At 55.0% G+C, this 14,293-nt stretch overlaps 1 protein-coding gene across 22 annotated transcripts in view; it reads left to right on the top strand.

Annotated features, from left to right (window-relative positions):
• CACNA1B (calcium voltage-gated channel subunit alpha1 B) overlaps window positions 1–14,293 on the top strand; it is a 251,926-nt gene that overhangs the window by 172,936 nt on the left and 64,697 nt on the right. For 20 of the 22 annotated variants that reach the window (XR_012424018.1, XR_012424020.1, XR_012424019.1 and 17 more), the window contains 10 exons: window positions 176–305; window positions 655–714; window positions 2,421–2,527; window positions 5,270–5,366; window positions 7,154–7,314; window positions 10,747–10,884; window positions 11,064–11,265; window positions 11,582–11,746; window positions 12,087–12,197; window positions 12,657–12,740. Coding sequence is in view for 17 of the 22 variants with exons in the window: in XM_074015801.1 (XP_073871902.1) it covers window positions 176–305; window positions 655–714; window positions 2,421–2,527; window positions 5,270–5,366; window positions 7,154–7,314; window positions 10,747–10,884; window positions 11,064–11,265; window positions 11,582–11,746; window positions 12,087–12,197; window positions 12,657–12,740 (1,255 nt within the window). In the remaining 5 variants the exon portion in view is untranslated. Of the gene's footprint in view, window positions 1–175; window positions 306–654; window positions 715–2,420; window positions 2,528–3,281; window positions 5,367–7,153; window positions 7,315–10,746; window positions 10,885–11,063; window positions 11,266–11,581; window positions 11,747–12,086; window positions 12,198–12,656; window positions 12,741–14,293 lie in introns of those variants that run through there. The other 2 variants (XR_012424021.1, XM_074015806.1) reach the window with 2 other exon arrangements.

The following is a 14,293-nucleotide window of genomic DNA, read 5'->3' as shown; positions in this document are numbered from 1 at the left end:
GCCACTCTCCGTCACCTGGCTGCCACCTCCAACCACAGGGACCAAGCGAAGCTCTGGGGCCACAGCTTCCTGAGGCAGCCCAGAGCCCTTTCTGCGGGATGGGCTGAGCCTGCCCTGTGGCAGGGGGCTGGCGCACCCAGCGGGTGGGCCTTGTGATCCGTGCGTTCCCTCACAGGCTCCGCCGCTTCTGTCACTACATCGTGACCATGAGGTACTTCGAGATGGTGATTCTCGTGGTCATCGCCTTGAGCAGCATCGCCCTGGCTGCTGAGGACCCAGTGCACACGGACTCGCCCAGGAACAATGTGAGTGGCCCGGACGGCTGGGCCCCCGCCAGGCTGTGGGGCGGGAGCTGGGTGCCTTCCCAGGAGCCCAAGGGGCTGGGGTGGGACTGGAGTCCTGTCTTCTCACAGGACACCCCTCCTTCCTCTCTCTGTGTGCCTGGGAGTGCGGGACCGAAGGTCTGCAGACAGGAAGACGGTGCGGCAGAGGGGGCCTATTCCCAGACAGGCTTGTCGGAGACCCCCTCCCAGAACCGTTGTCCACAGGCTTCCTGGCTTCCTGGCTGACTCCGAGGAAAAAGTCGGAGCCACCGAGGGCACCTGGCTTAGGTTTCAGCCCAGCCTTTGAGAGTAACCTTCCTTTTGGTTTCAGGCTCTGAAATACCTGGATTACATTTTCACTGGTGTCTTTACCTTTGAGATGGTGATAAAGGTGAGATATGTGGCTGCCCCTCGTGACCCCAGTGTTTGAGATGGGACCAGGGCAGGGGTTGAACCACAATTCCTATAAACTCTTGAGACGTATGGTAGGTGTGAACTGGGTGTGTGCTCAGCACGTGAACGTGTGCAAAGAGGCTTTGTTGTTCACTGAGGAAATTACGTCCCCCACTGGGAGTGCTCCCCAGCGTCGTGCCTGGGCCTCCACTTGCCCTGGTTTCTTGAACACATGAGCTACAGTCTCTCTCCAATGTGCACATGTGGGCGGAGGCCCTCCCTCTTGGGACAACAAAGGAGGAGGGCTGCGTGGCATTGGCTCGGGGAGGAGGAGACCTGAGAGAGAGAGAGTGTTGGAAGATTGTTGGAAGTGGGTGCTGAAGACTTGAATTTAGGAGGACATTTGTCTTATGATAGATCCAGAGTCCTTCCCTGTCTGCCTCTAAGTGTTGGTACGAGGTCCCCCCATATCACTGTCTGACTAGTGTGGCCCTTGTGCATTCATGCAGGTGTGTCTTCAGTGTGATTGAGTGTGCACACAGCTGCATGTCCGTGACTTCCGTGCAGCTTAGGGTGTGTGTGTGCCCGCATGCATGCACACAAGGCAGCGTGTGCGTATGGAGCACTGACAGCAGATGCACGAACACGTTACCTCTGCTATTTCGCTCTTGCAAAATTTTGCGGGGTGGGCGTCATCATCCCCATTTTACAGACACTTAGTGAGGTTATGGTGCTGGCCCAGAACTGCAGCAGCAGGAGTGACAGAGCCAGGATGCAAGTGAAGGTCTGTGGAACTGCCGTCCCGCTGCTCTGAGCTTGCCTGCAGGGGATCTGGGCGAGCTCTGAGCTCCCTGGGGCCATGTGTGCCTACAGCTCTGCGGTGGAGGAGCAGATGGAGATGGAGGCCTCAGTCTTATTCAGGCTGAAGGGAAGCTGGGAGCCCAGGCAGGATCTCAGCTGGTCACGAGCCGTGTAGGGATATTTGGGTCCATGGCATTGAGGTCCAAAGGCCCACTGAGGCCCTTCGGGGTGTGACCTAGGCCGTGCCTCCCTACTCTGACAGGGCGTGTGAAGTTGTCTCTAAGGTGCACTGAAGTCACAGGTGTGCACATACGTGTGCACTCTCAGCCACACTGAGCCTTCCACGGGGACCTAGAGCTATATTCCTCCCTCATGACTCTGGAGCCTAGCTCTGCCTGTCTTTCTGGGTTTGTTTTGTTTTATTTTTTTGAGACCGGCTCTCACTGTCACCCAGGCTGGAGTACAGTGGCGTGATCTCAGCTCACTGCAGTCTCTCTGTCCTGGGTTCAAGCAATTCTCATGCCTCAGCCTCTCAAGTAGCTGGGATGACAGGTGTGCACCACTACGCCCGGCTATTTTTTGTATTTTTAGTGGAGATGGGGTTTCACCATGTCATCCAGGCAGGTCTTGAACTCCTGAGCTGAGGTGATCCGCCTGCCTCAGCCTCCCAAAGTGCTGGGATTACAGGCTTACGTAAGCCACCATGCCTGGCCATGTTTTACTTTTTCCTGAGAGATAGGATTTCAGCCTGTTGCCCCGGCTGGTCTCCAACTCCTGGGTTCAAGCAATCTGCCTGCCTCAGCCTCCCCAAAGTGCTGGGATTACAGGCATGAGCCCCCGCGCCTGGCCTCTGCCTGTCTTTTCTGGATTATCATGTACCTGAAGTGTGTTTCTCCCTCCTAGATGATCGACTTGGGACTGCTGCTTCACCCTGGGGCGTATTTCCGGGACTTGTGGAACATTCTGGACTTCATTGTGGTCAGTGGCGCCCTGGTGGCGTTTGCTTTCTCGTAAGTAACGTTTGCTCTGCTCTGGCTGGGGAGTGCCCCCAGAGTCACAATGGGCATGAGGGTGAGGGAAGAAGGAAGAGGCCCTGCTGTGGGCCTCCCTGGGCTGCCTGTGGCTCTGTTGCTGTCTATGTGGGACTGTCCCTGCCTGCTTGGGGCGGGGCTGCCTGGGGTCAGGAGGGCCTGAGGTCTGTCTGTGGCTCTCAAACTAGGTAGGGCCCTGGCGTGGCCTGTGACCCTGGGACCATCCCCGCCTGCCTGGAGGGATGGGGACTATGTGGGGCTGGGAAGCCCTGGTGTGGCCTGTGGCTCTGGGACCGGGTGGCACAGCCTCTGGTGTGCCCAGCGTTTGCCTCCCAGGTCCTTGGAGGCAACTTCACCTTGACCTGCTCTGAGGCAAGTCTGCTCCTGACCCGGGGAGACCTCTGGTGCTTTCGCCCAAGGCAGAACTGGTGGTCGCCTTCCCCTCTTGGGGCATTAGACGTCTCTGACTCCCAAGCCAGTGGCACTTGGCCCTGCTGTGGCTGGACCTGGAGTTGGCTTCCTCAGACCCTGCATGGAGGCTGTCGTCGGGGGCTCAGCTACAGCTGGGGATGGGAATACAGCGGGGAGTTGTGGGATGAGATCCAGAGGCAAGGGAGACCCCTAGTGGACGACAGACATGAGGGAGGGTCCACATCTCTCCAAGCCGCTGGGAGGGCTGCTCCTGGCGCCACTGACTCTGTTCTCTTTGTCTTCCTCTTGCTGGACTCGGCAGGAGCTTCGTGGGGTAATGCCTGCTCTCCCCCACACGCTGTCCCTGACATCACAGCATTCCAGCAGCCCCTCTTGGGTCATTTCATCTCCAGCCTCACCCCCCGCTCATCCACCTTCACCCCATCGGGGCGCATGCTGCCGGGAGCCAAGTCCCCGGCCAGGGGTTCCTGCCATGCCGCTGGGAGCGGGGCGGGGAGCTGGGCTGGAGCTGGGGATGGTCAGCCCTTGGTGAGGAGCTTCCTGGTGAGCAGGCTGTCCCCAGTGAGGGCTGGAGACTGGGGCCATTGGCCTGGAGGGCAGCAAGGGCTCCGGGAGGGAACTGCCACCTGTGGCCGGAGCCCAAGGACCGGGGACATCGTAAGGTGCTTCCAGTGCAGCACTTCTCCGGAAGACCGGCGTTCTTTCCTCTCCATTCCAGCCCCCTGCAGTTCCCAGTCTCCTCTTTCTGTGATAAAGGAATGAGAACTTTGCTAAAGCATCACCATAGGCCTTAGGAGTGGGAACACTGCAGCCAGGGGTCCCCCAGTCAGGAGGAGGGGAAGGGGTTGGGCCCATCCAAGCGGCCTCAGAGCTGGAGAAAAGGAGCAGGCCCCAGATGGACGCTGCCCCAGAAAGCCTCATTTACAGTATCCCCTCCCTCCCGCCCCGTCCCCTCTTCCCTCAGCTGGTGGAGGAGGCTGGTTTGAGAGTGGGTGTCGGGAGCACTGGGTGATGGAGACAGGAGGCTGGGTTCTTCCCACCTGGAAGCGTTTCACGGGGAGTTGATCTGATTCTGGAGTGTAGGCTACAGCCAGGGGAGAAGAAGGGACCGTGTAGCCACACGGCTCAGGGTGACTGAGCACTCCCTGCTCAGCCCCAAGTGTTGCTGGAGCCCCAGGAAGAGCACAGGGGGCAGGGCTGCCCCTGCAAGCTGGCCTTCCCCAGGGAACGTGGTGGGATGTGACCTCTGAGCAGGGTGGGGAAGGGCTCCATGTGTGAGTGAATCCCACCCAGCCCTGAGCCCTCAGCTCCCACCCTCACCTCCCACCAAGTAGAGTGGCTTTGCTTCTGAGAACCGGGACCTTCTTAGGGGGACACCTCTCCTCGACACTGCTGGCCCGGCCTCAGTAGGGTCGTGGGAGGTCCAGACCCCAGAACCTGCTGATTTCTGTGTCCCTGACAGGCGGAGGCAGCGACATGGGTCTGCCCTGGCTTTTTCTTGGAGGGGCCCTGATGGAGGCCCGCTCGTTCTGTACTTCTGCTTGCTTCTGTGCCTGGAATTTTCTTTCCCGGACTTCCTGTCTTGCTGTCCGTGCCCTGCATGAGTGTTCCTGTCTGCTGCTTTCTGGGTCGCGTCGATATGTCTGTCTCTGTGGCTCTTCCTCCCTCCCTCCCTCCCTCCCTCTCCCCTTGTTTGTCTTAGTCCACCCTGCCTCTTGCATTGCCTCTGTATGGGTCTGACTTTTTCTCTTCTTACTCTCCTTCCCCTCTTCTGTCTTCCTGCTGTCAGTTTCATGTCAGCGGGAGGAACGTTAGGGCGACTGAGGAGATCTGTAGGGCAGAGGCCAGACAAGTCCCCTTTACCTCCCTCTAGCCAGCCCAGAAAGCAAGGAAAAAAGCCCTTCCAGAAGATTCTAGCCGTAGAAATGTGCTTGTGGGCTTCCACTTCTGGGTCTGCAGTCCTCATGCAGGTCCCTTCTGTCCTCTTATTCCTGGAAGCTGGGGTGGGTAGGATGGGTGTCGGGGTGATGGTTCTTCTTCTTATGCACCAGATGCTGCTGCCCTGGTCCCAGCTCCTGTCCTTCGATGAGGCCTGGGCCAGGCAGCCTCTGGGAAGAGTCATGGTGGCCTGTGGCACCTGCAGGGCAAGGCCTCTGCGCATGTGTCCTCCACCCTGGAGGCTGAGACAAAACGCACAGGGGAGCAGGACCCAGACCCTGGGGGGGCCATGTGGGAGCTGGGCATACCCACGCCTCCTGCCTGTCTGCATCTGTGGCTTCTCCCTTCTAGAGGATCCAAAGGGAAAGACATCAATACCATCAAGTCCCTGAGAGTCCTTCGTGTCCTACGGCCCCTCAAGACCATCAAACGGCTGCCCAAGCTCAAGGTTGGAGCCTGGAGTTGGGGCTTGAGGGATGTGCTGTGCATGTGTGCATGTGCATGTGTGTGCATGAGTGTGTGTGCTCACATCACACCCCTGCGTGAGGGGGTTGGGCTCACTCAGCTGTAAGCCCCCATTACCCCAAGTAGACCTTGTTCCCAGCAGCCTCCTGTGAGGATCCTCCTTAGCCCAGCAGGACCAGGCAGCACAAGGTTTTTCTTCAGCAGCTGCAGTGCAGTATGGGAAAGGCTGCGGGACAGGCGCAGGGTGGTGGAGGGAGATGCTGGAGGTCAGGGGCTTGGGACATTGGCTGCTGAGAGGGGGATGGGCACGGGCTGAGCTTCTGGATAAAGACAGAGTGTAAACCCAAACTCATAGGGCCACGCGGAAACCTAGTCGTTGTGAGCTTGTGCTCGGCCCTGTGCGAATTGCTTCATGTGCTTCACCTTACTTCATCCCCCAAACGATTCTTTTACTGGAAATCAAGCCATAGAGACCTGAGGCAATGTGTGACTTAGAGAAGAAAGTTTCCGCTCACTTCCTCTCCCAAACCTTTATGCAGCAGATTCTTTTACTGGAAATCAAGCCATTGAGACCTGAGGCAATGTGGGACTTAGAGAAGAAGGTTTGCTTAGAACCCGTATATGAAGGAGTGGGCTGGCAGGCAGCTGGGGAAGGCGTCGGAGGCCCACTGGGTCCAGGGAGGAGTGGCACCGAGTGGCGCTGTGCAGTGGTCATCCACAGTGTGCCAGGCTGCTTTGTGGGAGACAGTTGTGGCCCCACCTTCCCATCACAGCCAGATCAGGGCAGCCTGGGAGGTGTCTTCCCAGCTCTGAGGGCAGCATCGTGTGCACAGGGAAGGCTGAGCTTCCGGGTTGGGAAAGACCCGAGAGAAAGCCTCCGGTGGTGATGGCTGATGACAGGCTGGCCTCGGGCCGCAGAGCACATGTGTCCCTGTCCTGGAGCCTACTGCTTTATCCTCAGTTTGCCCAAATTGCTTTTCTGAGGGGCAGGGTGCAAGTGCAGGGCAGAGCCTGGCTGCACTCTCTCTGCACAGGCCCAGCCCCTCCTGGTGCAGCTTGGCCTGGGCTCCTGGTCATTCCTGTTTCCGTGGCTGAACTCTGACCTGTGAGGTCAGGCCTCCTAGGCATCCAGCCACTGCCTCTAGCACCTCCTGCCCCTCCATCCGGGCCAAGATGCCTCCCCTCACAAGAGACGCAGCACCAGTCTTCTGTGTCAAGGAAGCTGGCGGTGGAGCCTCTCTGCGGTCAGGGGTCTGAGGGCCTTGCAGGGCACTGGAATGCCTGGGGGCCACCTGGACCTCAGTGGTCCTCAGGTTTCCATCCTGTAGGTCCTCTCTTCTGGGTCCCTTCACATCCTTTCCTGCTTCTAGCCCCTCCCTGTGGCTCCACCTCTCCTCATGGCCCCACCCCCCACCATGACTCCACCCATCTCATCGTGGCCCCACCCTTCCCCTCATGGCTCCACCCTCCCACCATGACTCCACCCCTTTCCTCGTGGCCCCACCCATTCCCTTATGGCCATGCCCTCCCACCTTGGCTCCACCCCCTCATCATGGCTCTGTGGCTGCCCTCATGGCTCCACCCCTCTCCTCATGGCTCCACCCCTCCCCATGGCCCTACCCTTCCCCTCATGGCCCCACCCTCCCACCATGACCCCACCCCTTTCCTCATGGCCCCACCCTCCCACCATGACCCCACCCCTTTCCTCATGGCCCCACCCTCCCACCATGGTTCCACCCCCTCATCATGGCTCCGCCCCTCCTCCTGCAGGCTGTGTTTGACTGTGTGGTGAACTCCCTGAAGAATGTCCTCAACATCTTGATTGTCTACATGCTCTTCATGTTCATCTTTGCTGTCATTGCTGTGCAGCTCTTCAAAGGGAAGTTTTTCTACTGCACAGATGAATCCAAGGAGCTGGAGAGAGACTGCAGGTAAACTGAGGCAGGGTGCAAGGTGAGACACACAGCCCCATGATGCAGACAACACTGGGAGTTCCCTTGGGATCAGGTGGAGCTGGTCACACGGCGGGAGACTCCACTGCAAGCATCATGGACCCTGCCTGAGGGCCAGGGAGGGGCTTGCTTGAGAAGTGCTAGTGTCACCACAGAAGATGGGAATGCATCCCCTCCCCAGCACCACACCAGGGGCCCCCAGCACTTCCACCTCAGCAGGGTCAGGAACCAGGTATGTTCTGAGGGACACAGACATCCAGGGAGCTCAAGGTGCCCACTGAGCAGGGCTTCTCTGAGCCCTAGAGATCTTGGCTGGGCTGTGAGGCAGAGGGACTGCCCGATGACGGGATCCACTGTCACTGTCCGCGTGAGGCCTCAGAGCTTCCTGTGCCCAGCCCTGCCTCCAAAGCAGACAGGAGAGGGGCCTTGGGGAAGAGCTGGGGGAAAGCTGGGTAGCTGCCTGTGTGGACCCCGGGCCAGGCAATACCCACAGTGTCTTCCTGCCCACGCAGCAGCGTCCCAGCAGCTTCTGTGTGAATATCGTGCAGCTTCCTCCTGTACTGGTGAGTGGTGGGCACTTGGCTGTTCGCGGCTGGGAGCGCGGCTGCACGTGCACATGTCCGCCCGGGAACAGTAGCAGTTCAGGGAGATGTATCTGTCTAGGAGCGGAATTGCTGGGTCCTGGGTGTGTGTGTGCTCAGCCTTAGTAGATGCTGCCAGGCCCTTGTGTGAAATTACGCTCTCTCCAGCCCCACATCCTAGCTAAATCTTGGTGTTTTCTGTCTTGCCTTTCTGGGTGTGGTGGTCATTCACCATGGTTTAATTTTATACTTGTGAGATTGAGCCCCCTTTCCTAGGGGGATTGGCTGCTTAGGTGTTCTTTTTTGGAAGTGTCTGCCTGTGGTCCTGTGTCTGCTGTCTGCTTCTTTCCTGTTGGTTACCAGGAATCATGTAATGTTCTGGACAGGAACTCTTTGTCACACGTACAGATTGCGGACGTCTTCTCCTCCTCTGAATGGTGCTTTCTACTCTTTTAATGGTGTCTTTTAAAAAACAAAGTTCTTCTTTCTTTCTTTTTTTTTTTGGGACACGATCTCACTCTTTCGCCTAGACTGGAGTGCATTGCTGCTATTGCAGCTCAGTGCAGCCTCGAACTCTCAGGCCCAAGTAATCCTCCCTCCTCTACCTCCTGAGTAGCTCGGATGACTACAGGCACGTGCCACCATGCTTGGCTAATTTTTAAAATTTTTTGTTGAGACGAGGTCTTGCTATGTTGCCAAGCTGGTCTCGAACTCCTGGGCTCAAGCAGTCCTCCTGCCTCGGCCTCCCAGAGTGCTGGGATTACAGGCATGAGCCACTGTACCCAACCATAGTTCTTGATTTTAATATAGTCCAACTAATCCTTTTTATTCTTTTATGCTAAGTACTCTTCATATCCTGTTTAAGAAATCTATCCCAAGGCCAGGCATGTTTTCTTGCGTTTTCTTCTGAAAAGTGTTATTTTTGCCTTTCATATTAAGATCTGCAATTTACTTGGAAGTTGATTTTTATGTGTTGCGTGAGGTATGGGTTAAGATACGTTTTCTGATGATAGATATCCAATTCCCCCAGCGTTGTTTATTTGAAAAGGTCAATCTTACCCAGTGTAATGGGGTTTTTAAAAAAACAAAAACAAAAACAAAACAGCTTTAGGCCGGGCACAGTGGCTTACGCCTGCAATCCCAGCACTTTGGGAGGCTGAGGTGGGTGGATCATGAGGTCAGGCGTTGGAGACCAGCCTGGCCAACATAGTGAAACCCTGTCTCTACTAAAAATACAAAAAATTAGCCAGGTGTGGTGGCGGGCACCTGTAATCCCAGCTACTCAGGAGCCTGAGGCAGGAGAATCGCTTGAACCTGGAAGGCGGAGGTTGCAGTGAGCCAAGATTGTGCCACTGCACTGCAGCCCGGGTGACAGCGCGAGTCTCTGTCTCAAAAAAAAAAAAAAACAAAAACCGAAAATGAAAAACAAAAGAACAGCTTTATTGAGATATAACTAACACATTATACTGTTTGTTTATAACAATCTACTGAAAGTGTGCAATTAAGAGGTTTTTAGTATATTCACAGGTACACGCAACCATCGCCACAGTCTATTTTAGAACACGTTTTCAGCACCTCAAAAAAAAAAAAAGAAAAATAAACCCGCACCTTTTAACTATCATCCACTACGTCCCTGTCCCCACCCCTAGCCAACTAGGAATCTGTTTTTTATCTCTGTAACCCTCTCTGTTCTGGACATTTTTTGTAAACCGAATGATACAACGTGTGGTCTTTTGTGAGTGGCTCCTTTTACGTGATGTTTTCAGGTTTGCCCACGCAGTGGCCTGTGTCAGAGCCTCGTTCCCTGTTACGGCTGAATATCTGCTCTCTGCCACATTTTCCTTATTCTTTCATCTGCTGATGAACATTGAGTTGTTTCTACCTTGTGGCTGTTATAAATGATGCTGTCGTACACATTTGTGTCCACATTTTTGTGTGGATCTGTTTTCGCTTCTCACGGGTATGTACCTAGAAGTGGAATTAATGGGTGATTGGGTAACTCTGTGTTTAACTGTTTGAGGAAATGCCAGACTATTTTCAAAGTGGCTAAAGCATTGTGTATTCCCACCAGCAATGCACGAGGGTTCTGAATTCCCCATATCCTTGCCAACACTTGTTGTTTTCCATCTTTTTAGTTTTGGTATTTTTAAACTTACAGCCATCGTCGTTGGCGTGAAGTGGTGTCTCGCGGCGGTTTTGAATTGCCTTTCCCTGATAACGACTGGTGTTGAGTGGCGTTTCATGTGCTTAATAGCCATTTGTGTATCTTCTTCAGAGGAGTGTCTATTCAGATCCTTTACCCATTTTTTATTTGTTTTTTTTTAATTTATTAGAATAGTTACTTACGTATTCTAAATACAACTCCCTTATCAGACAGAGGATTAGGAAATAAGTATTTTTTCCCATTCTGTGGATTTATCTTTTTACTTTCTTGATGTCCTCTGAGCACAAAAGTGTCAGATTTTGATGCAGCCTAATTTACCTCTGTATTTTTTATTTTGTTGCTCATGATTTTGGTGTCACATCTAAGGATCCATTCCCAGACTTGAGGTCATGAAGTTTTGCCCCTGTTTTCCTCTAAGCATTTTGTAGTTGTAGCTCCTTACACTTAGGTCTTGAATCCATCGCGAGTTAGTTTTTGTCTGTGGAGTGAAGCAGGGTCACATTCATCCTTCTGCACGTGGACATCCGGTTGTCCCAGCACAGTCTGTTGGAGAGGCCATTCTTTCCGCACGGAGTGGTTTCAACACTCTCTTCAGTGTCGGTTGATACGTGGGTTTATTTGGATCTTTTGTGTTTGCCCTCTAACCTCCCATGTTCTTATTCCCAGGGGTCAGTATTTGGATTATGAGAAGGAGGAAGTGGAAGCTCAGCCCAGGCAGTGGAAGAAATACGACTTTCACTACGACAATGTGCTCTGGGCTCTGCTGACGCTGTTCACAGTGTCCACGGGAGAAGGCTGGCCCATGTGAGTGCTCATCCTGCTCTCCGTAGCTGGGGCAGGCAGTCCCTGAGCTCGGCCTCCCTTCCTCCCTCCATCCCTGGGCTCAGGCGTGGAAGCAGACCCATCCTTGTGGTGCAGGTCTTGCGTTCTTAGGGCTGTCTCCTTTGGGGGTTTCCCTGACACACGCTGTCCTCTTGGCCCAGGGTGCTGAAACACTCCGTGGATGCCACCTATGAGGAGCAGGGGCCGAGCCCTGGGTACCGCATGGAGTTGTCCATCTTCTACGTGGTCTACTTTGTGGTCTTTCCCTTTTTCTTTGTCAACATCTTTGTGGCCTTGATCATCATCACCTTCCAGGAGCAGGGGGACAAGGTGATGTCTGAATGCAGCCTGGAGAAGAACGAGGTAGGTGGACGCTCTGTGGAGTCTTGCAGTGGACAGCGTGAGCAGCACTGTCAGGCTTTCCTCCTGCACACAAGTCACTCACAGCCGGGTCAGCTTTGGCTGCCACTGTCTGCCAACACCGGGGCAGGGCCTCCTTTCTCCTGCAGAGGGACTGGATTTGGTGGGTTGAGGCCTGCTTGGAGAAGGTCTGGGCTGCCTCGGTTTGCCCTCTCTCATCAGGGCTCCCCGTGAGGCTGGTGAGACGGGGCTGGTGCAGTAGACGTCACAGGGTAGGCTTTCTGCTTTTGAGTCTCTGTGCTCCTTTCTCCCCTGACAGAGGGCTTGCATTGACTTCGCCATCAGCGCCAAACCCCTGACACGGTACATGCCCCAAAACAGGCAGTCGTTCCAGTATAAGACGTGGACATTTGTGGTCTCCCCACCCTTTGAGTACTTCATCATGGCCATGATAGCCCTCAACACCGTGGTGCTGATGATGAAGGTGTGTGGGGCTCAGCACGGGGGCAGCTGGCGCTGCTAGGGATTGGGATCTGACCCTGAGGCTGAGCGGAGTCAGCCTTCTTCCTCCCGGCATGAGCCAAAGAGGAATGGCCTTGCACCCTGGCCAGCACGGGATGCCTGTGGAATCCTGTTCCCCTTTGTTGTCTGTGGGCTGGGACGGTGGGGAGGTTCTGGGAGGACTCGTGGAGAGCAGGAAGGGGTGTCCCAGGCCTGGGCAGGCATGGAGTTCTGTCCGTCCCCCTTGCTTGGTCATGGTGGTCCCAGATGGGGTGTCTTGGGGCTGCCAAACCCGTGGCCAACAGCATGTCTTCCCCGGGCAGTTCTATGATGCACCCTATGAGTACGAGCTGATGCTGAAGTGCCTGAACATCGTGTTCACATCCATGTTCTCCATGGAATGCGTGCTGAAGATCATTGCCTTTGGGGTGCTGGTACGTGCTTTGGTCCCCCCTTTGCCTTTTGACAGCCTGCATTCTGGCTCCCCGTCTGTAGGGCGACCTTTGGGGGCTCACAATTTGGAGCTGGGAATTTTCCAAGTACCCAGAGTATATGTGACACTACAGGGGCTCTGGGGAAGGGGCTGTTCTGACCCTCTCGGCTGCATAAGCTCTGCCCCCAGCCGAGGTCCCGGGAGGCCGGCAGGGCTGGGTTCTTCCTCTTTGGACACATGGCCCTTAGTCCTGCCTCTGCCCAGGCCCAGAGGTATCTGTGTCCCTGGCTTTGACATCTGCTTAGCTCTGGCCTTGTGCGTGCCCCCTGGGGTGGCCCGTCTGCCCTGTGCTCTGTGTCTGTCACCCTCACCCCTTTCCTGATCGGGGCCACCACCTATACCTCTTTGCCGACAGAGCCCTCATCAGCCGCTGGTACTAACTGCTTTTCTTTTTCCCTAGAACTATTTCAGAGATGCCTGGAATGTCTTTGACTTTGTCACTGTGTTGGGAAGTATTACTGATATTTTAGTAACAGAGATTGCGGTAAGTAGCATTTCTGTCCCTCCTTCAGCGTCCCCAGGTGGTTTCCTTCTAGAGGCTGCTCCCCTCAGTGCATCTCCAGGCCCTGTGTTGGCCTCTTCCTGGGTTCCCCAGGACCCCCTGGATGGACCCCCTGGACATGTGGAGGCTTCGCTCCAGGGGTGGAGTTTAGGGATTGGGTGTTACCTCAGCAGATGTTCTTTCTTGCGTAAGAAAGTGGTTCTCAAACATCTTTTGGGCCTGAGAGTTACCTGGAGCTCCATGGTAGCAAGTAACCAAGAAGATGTGAGTCTTACATTTGTATCTGTATAATGTGTATCTAACAAGGTGGTATCGAAAATATATAAACTGAAACCCGTAAGGATTTATATTTTAAAATATTGCCCCCACCATCTCTCTCTCTCTCTCTCTCTCTCTCTCTTTATATGTGGGGAAATACTCATTCTTACCAAAGCTATGTGGATTATGCCTTAAAATTGCCCAGTGCTGGGACGTCAGCTTGTCTCAACAAATGCCACAGCGTCTGATCATAAAGCAACATTTTTTGAGTACAACACATTACTCTGGAGATAAATGGCAGAAACCTCATTTGTTTGGTCTTAGGTTGAATTTTGGAGAAGCAGATGCAGAAATGAGCACTCACGTGGAAGTTACGTCTTAAGTGGTGTTCCCAGTAGAAACTAGCCGAGGGCGTGGGGAAATGGGTGGGAAGAGAAGGACCAGAATGCTGCGTCCCAAGCCGTCCTGGTGGGTCGGTGTGCGTCATCTCCCAAGGGACTTCTGGCAGCAGCCTAGGTCGCACCTCAGAGCTATCCCTGCTGGAAAGGGAACTGCAATGTGTTTGCCTCTGCACCCTCCGCAAGGCATTAGGCTGAGGGCTGCACCTGGGGTGTCAGTTCTCAGATGCTTCCGGCTCCCCGAGTAAGCCACGAGTGCTGTGAAGTAGCCTCTGCACCCAAACTATTAGGGCTGAAGGGACGTCTGACACCATCGGGAGGACCTGCCAGAGTGCCAGGGCTCCTTCCTGTTCTGCCCACACTTCACATTGGGTTCACTGTGCTCGTTCTTCAGGATGGTGCTGGTCATGGTGTCTGGGAGACGGAGCAGAGCTGCCTCTGCTGTGCTGGTCCAAGCAGAGCTGATGTTCATCATCCCGTTCCCCCCACCACCCTTTCTAGAGCCCCTGACCTGTGGCCAGCCTTCTGCTGCACTGGTTGCTGGCCTGGTGGCCTGGTGACCCAGACCCTCAGCCCTGTGCATCCCAAGTCCCTACTTGCTGCCATTCCTTTGTCCAATCCTGGCTGCTGTAGTAATCCAGTCACAGTGGAGACTGCTGCTAGGAGCATGTTCATAGGAGCATGGAGAAAGGCGCAGTGAAGCCCCTGATTCCCAGAACTATGCAGTGGCAGCTCTGCCCGTCACAATAATGAGGGTCAGGTGATCTGGCCAGCCTGGACACTCTTTGTGATGCCCGCTGGCCTTCTGGCACAAGCAGCCCCAAGTGACCAGGTGGCCACCATGGCTTTTTGTGTTGGGTGGTAGAACCTTCTCCACCT

This window comes from Macaca fascicularis, chromosome 15 (assembly GCF_037993035.2).
Source record: "Macaca fascicularis isolate 582-1 chromosome 15, T2T-MFA8v1.1".
NCBI lineage: Eukaryota > Metazoa > Chordata > Mammalia > Primates > Cercopithecidae > Macaca > Macaca fascicularis.
Note: the sequence above shows the minus strand (reverse complement) of the source record. Positions and strands in the feature narration are given on the sequence as shown.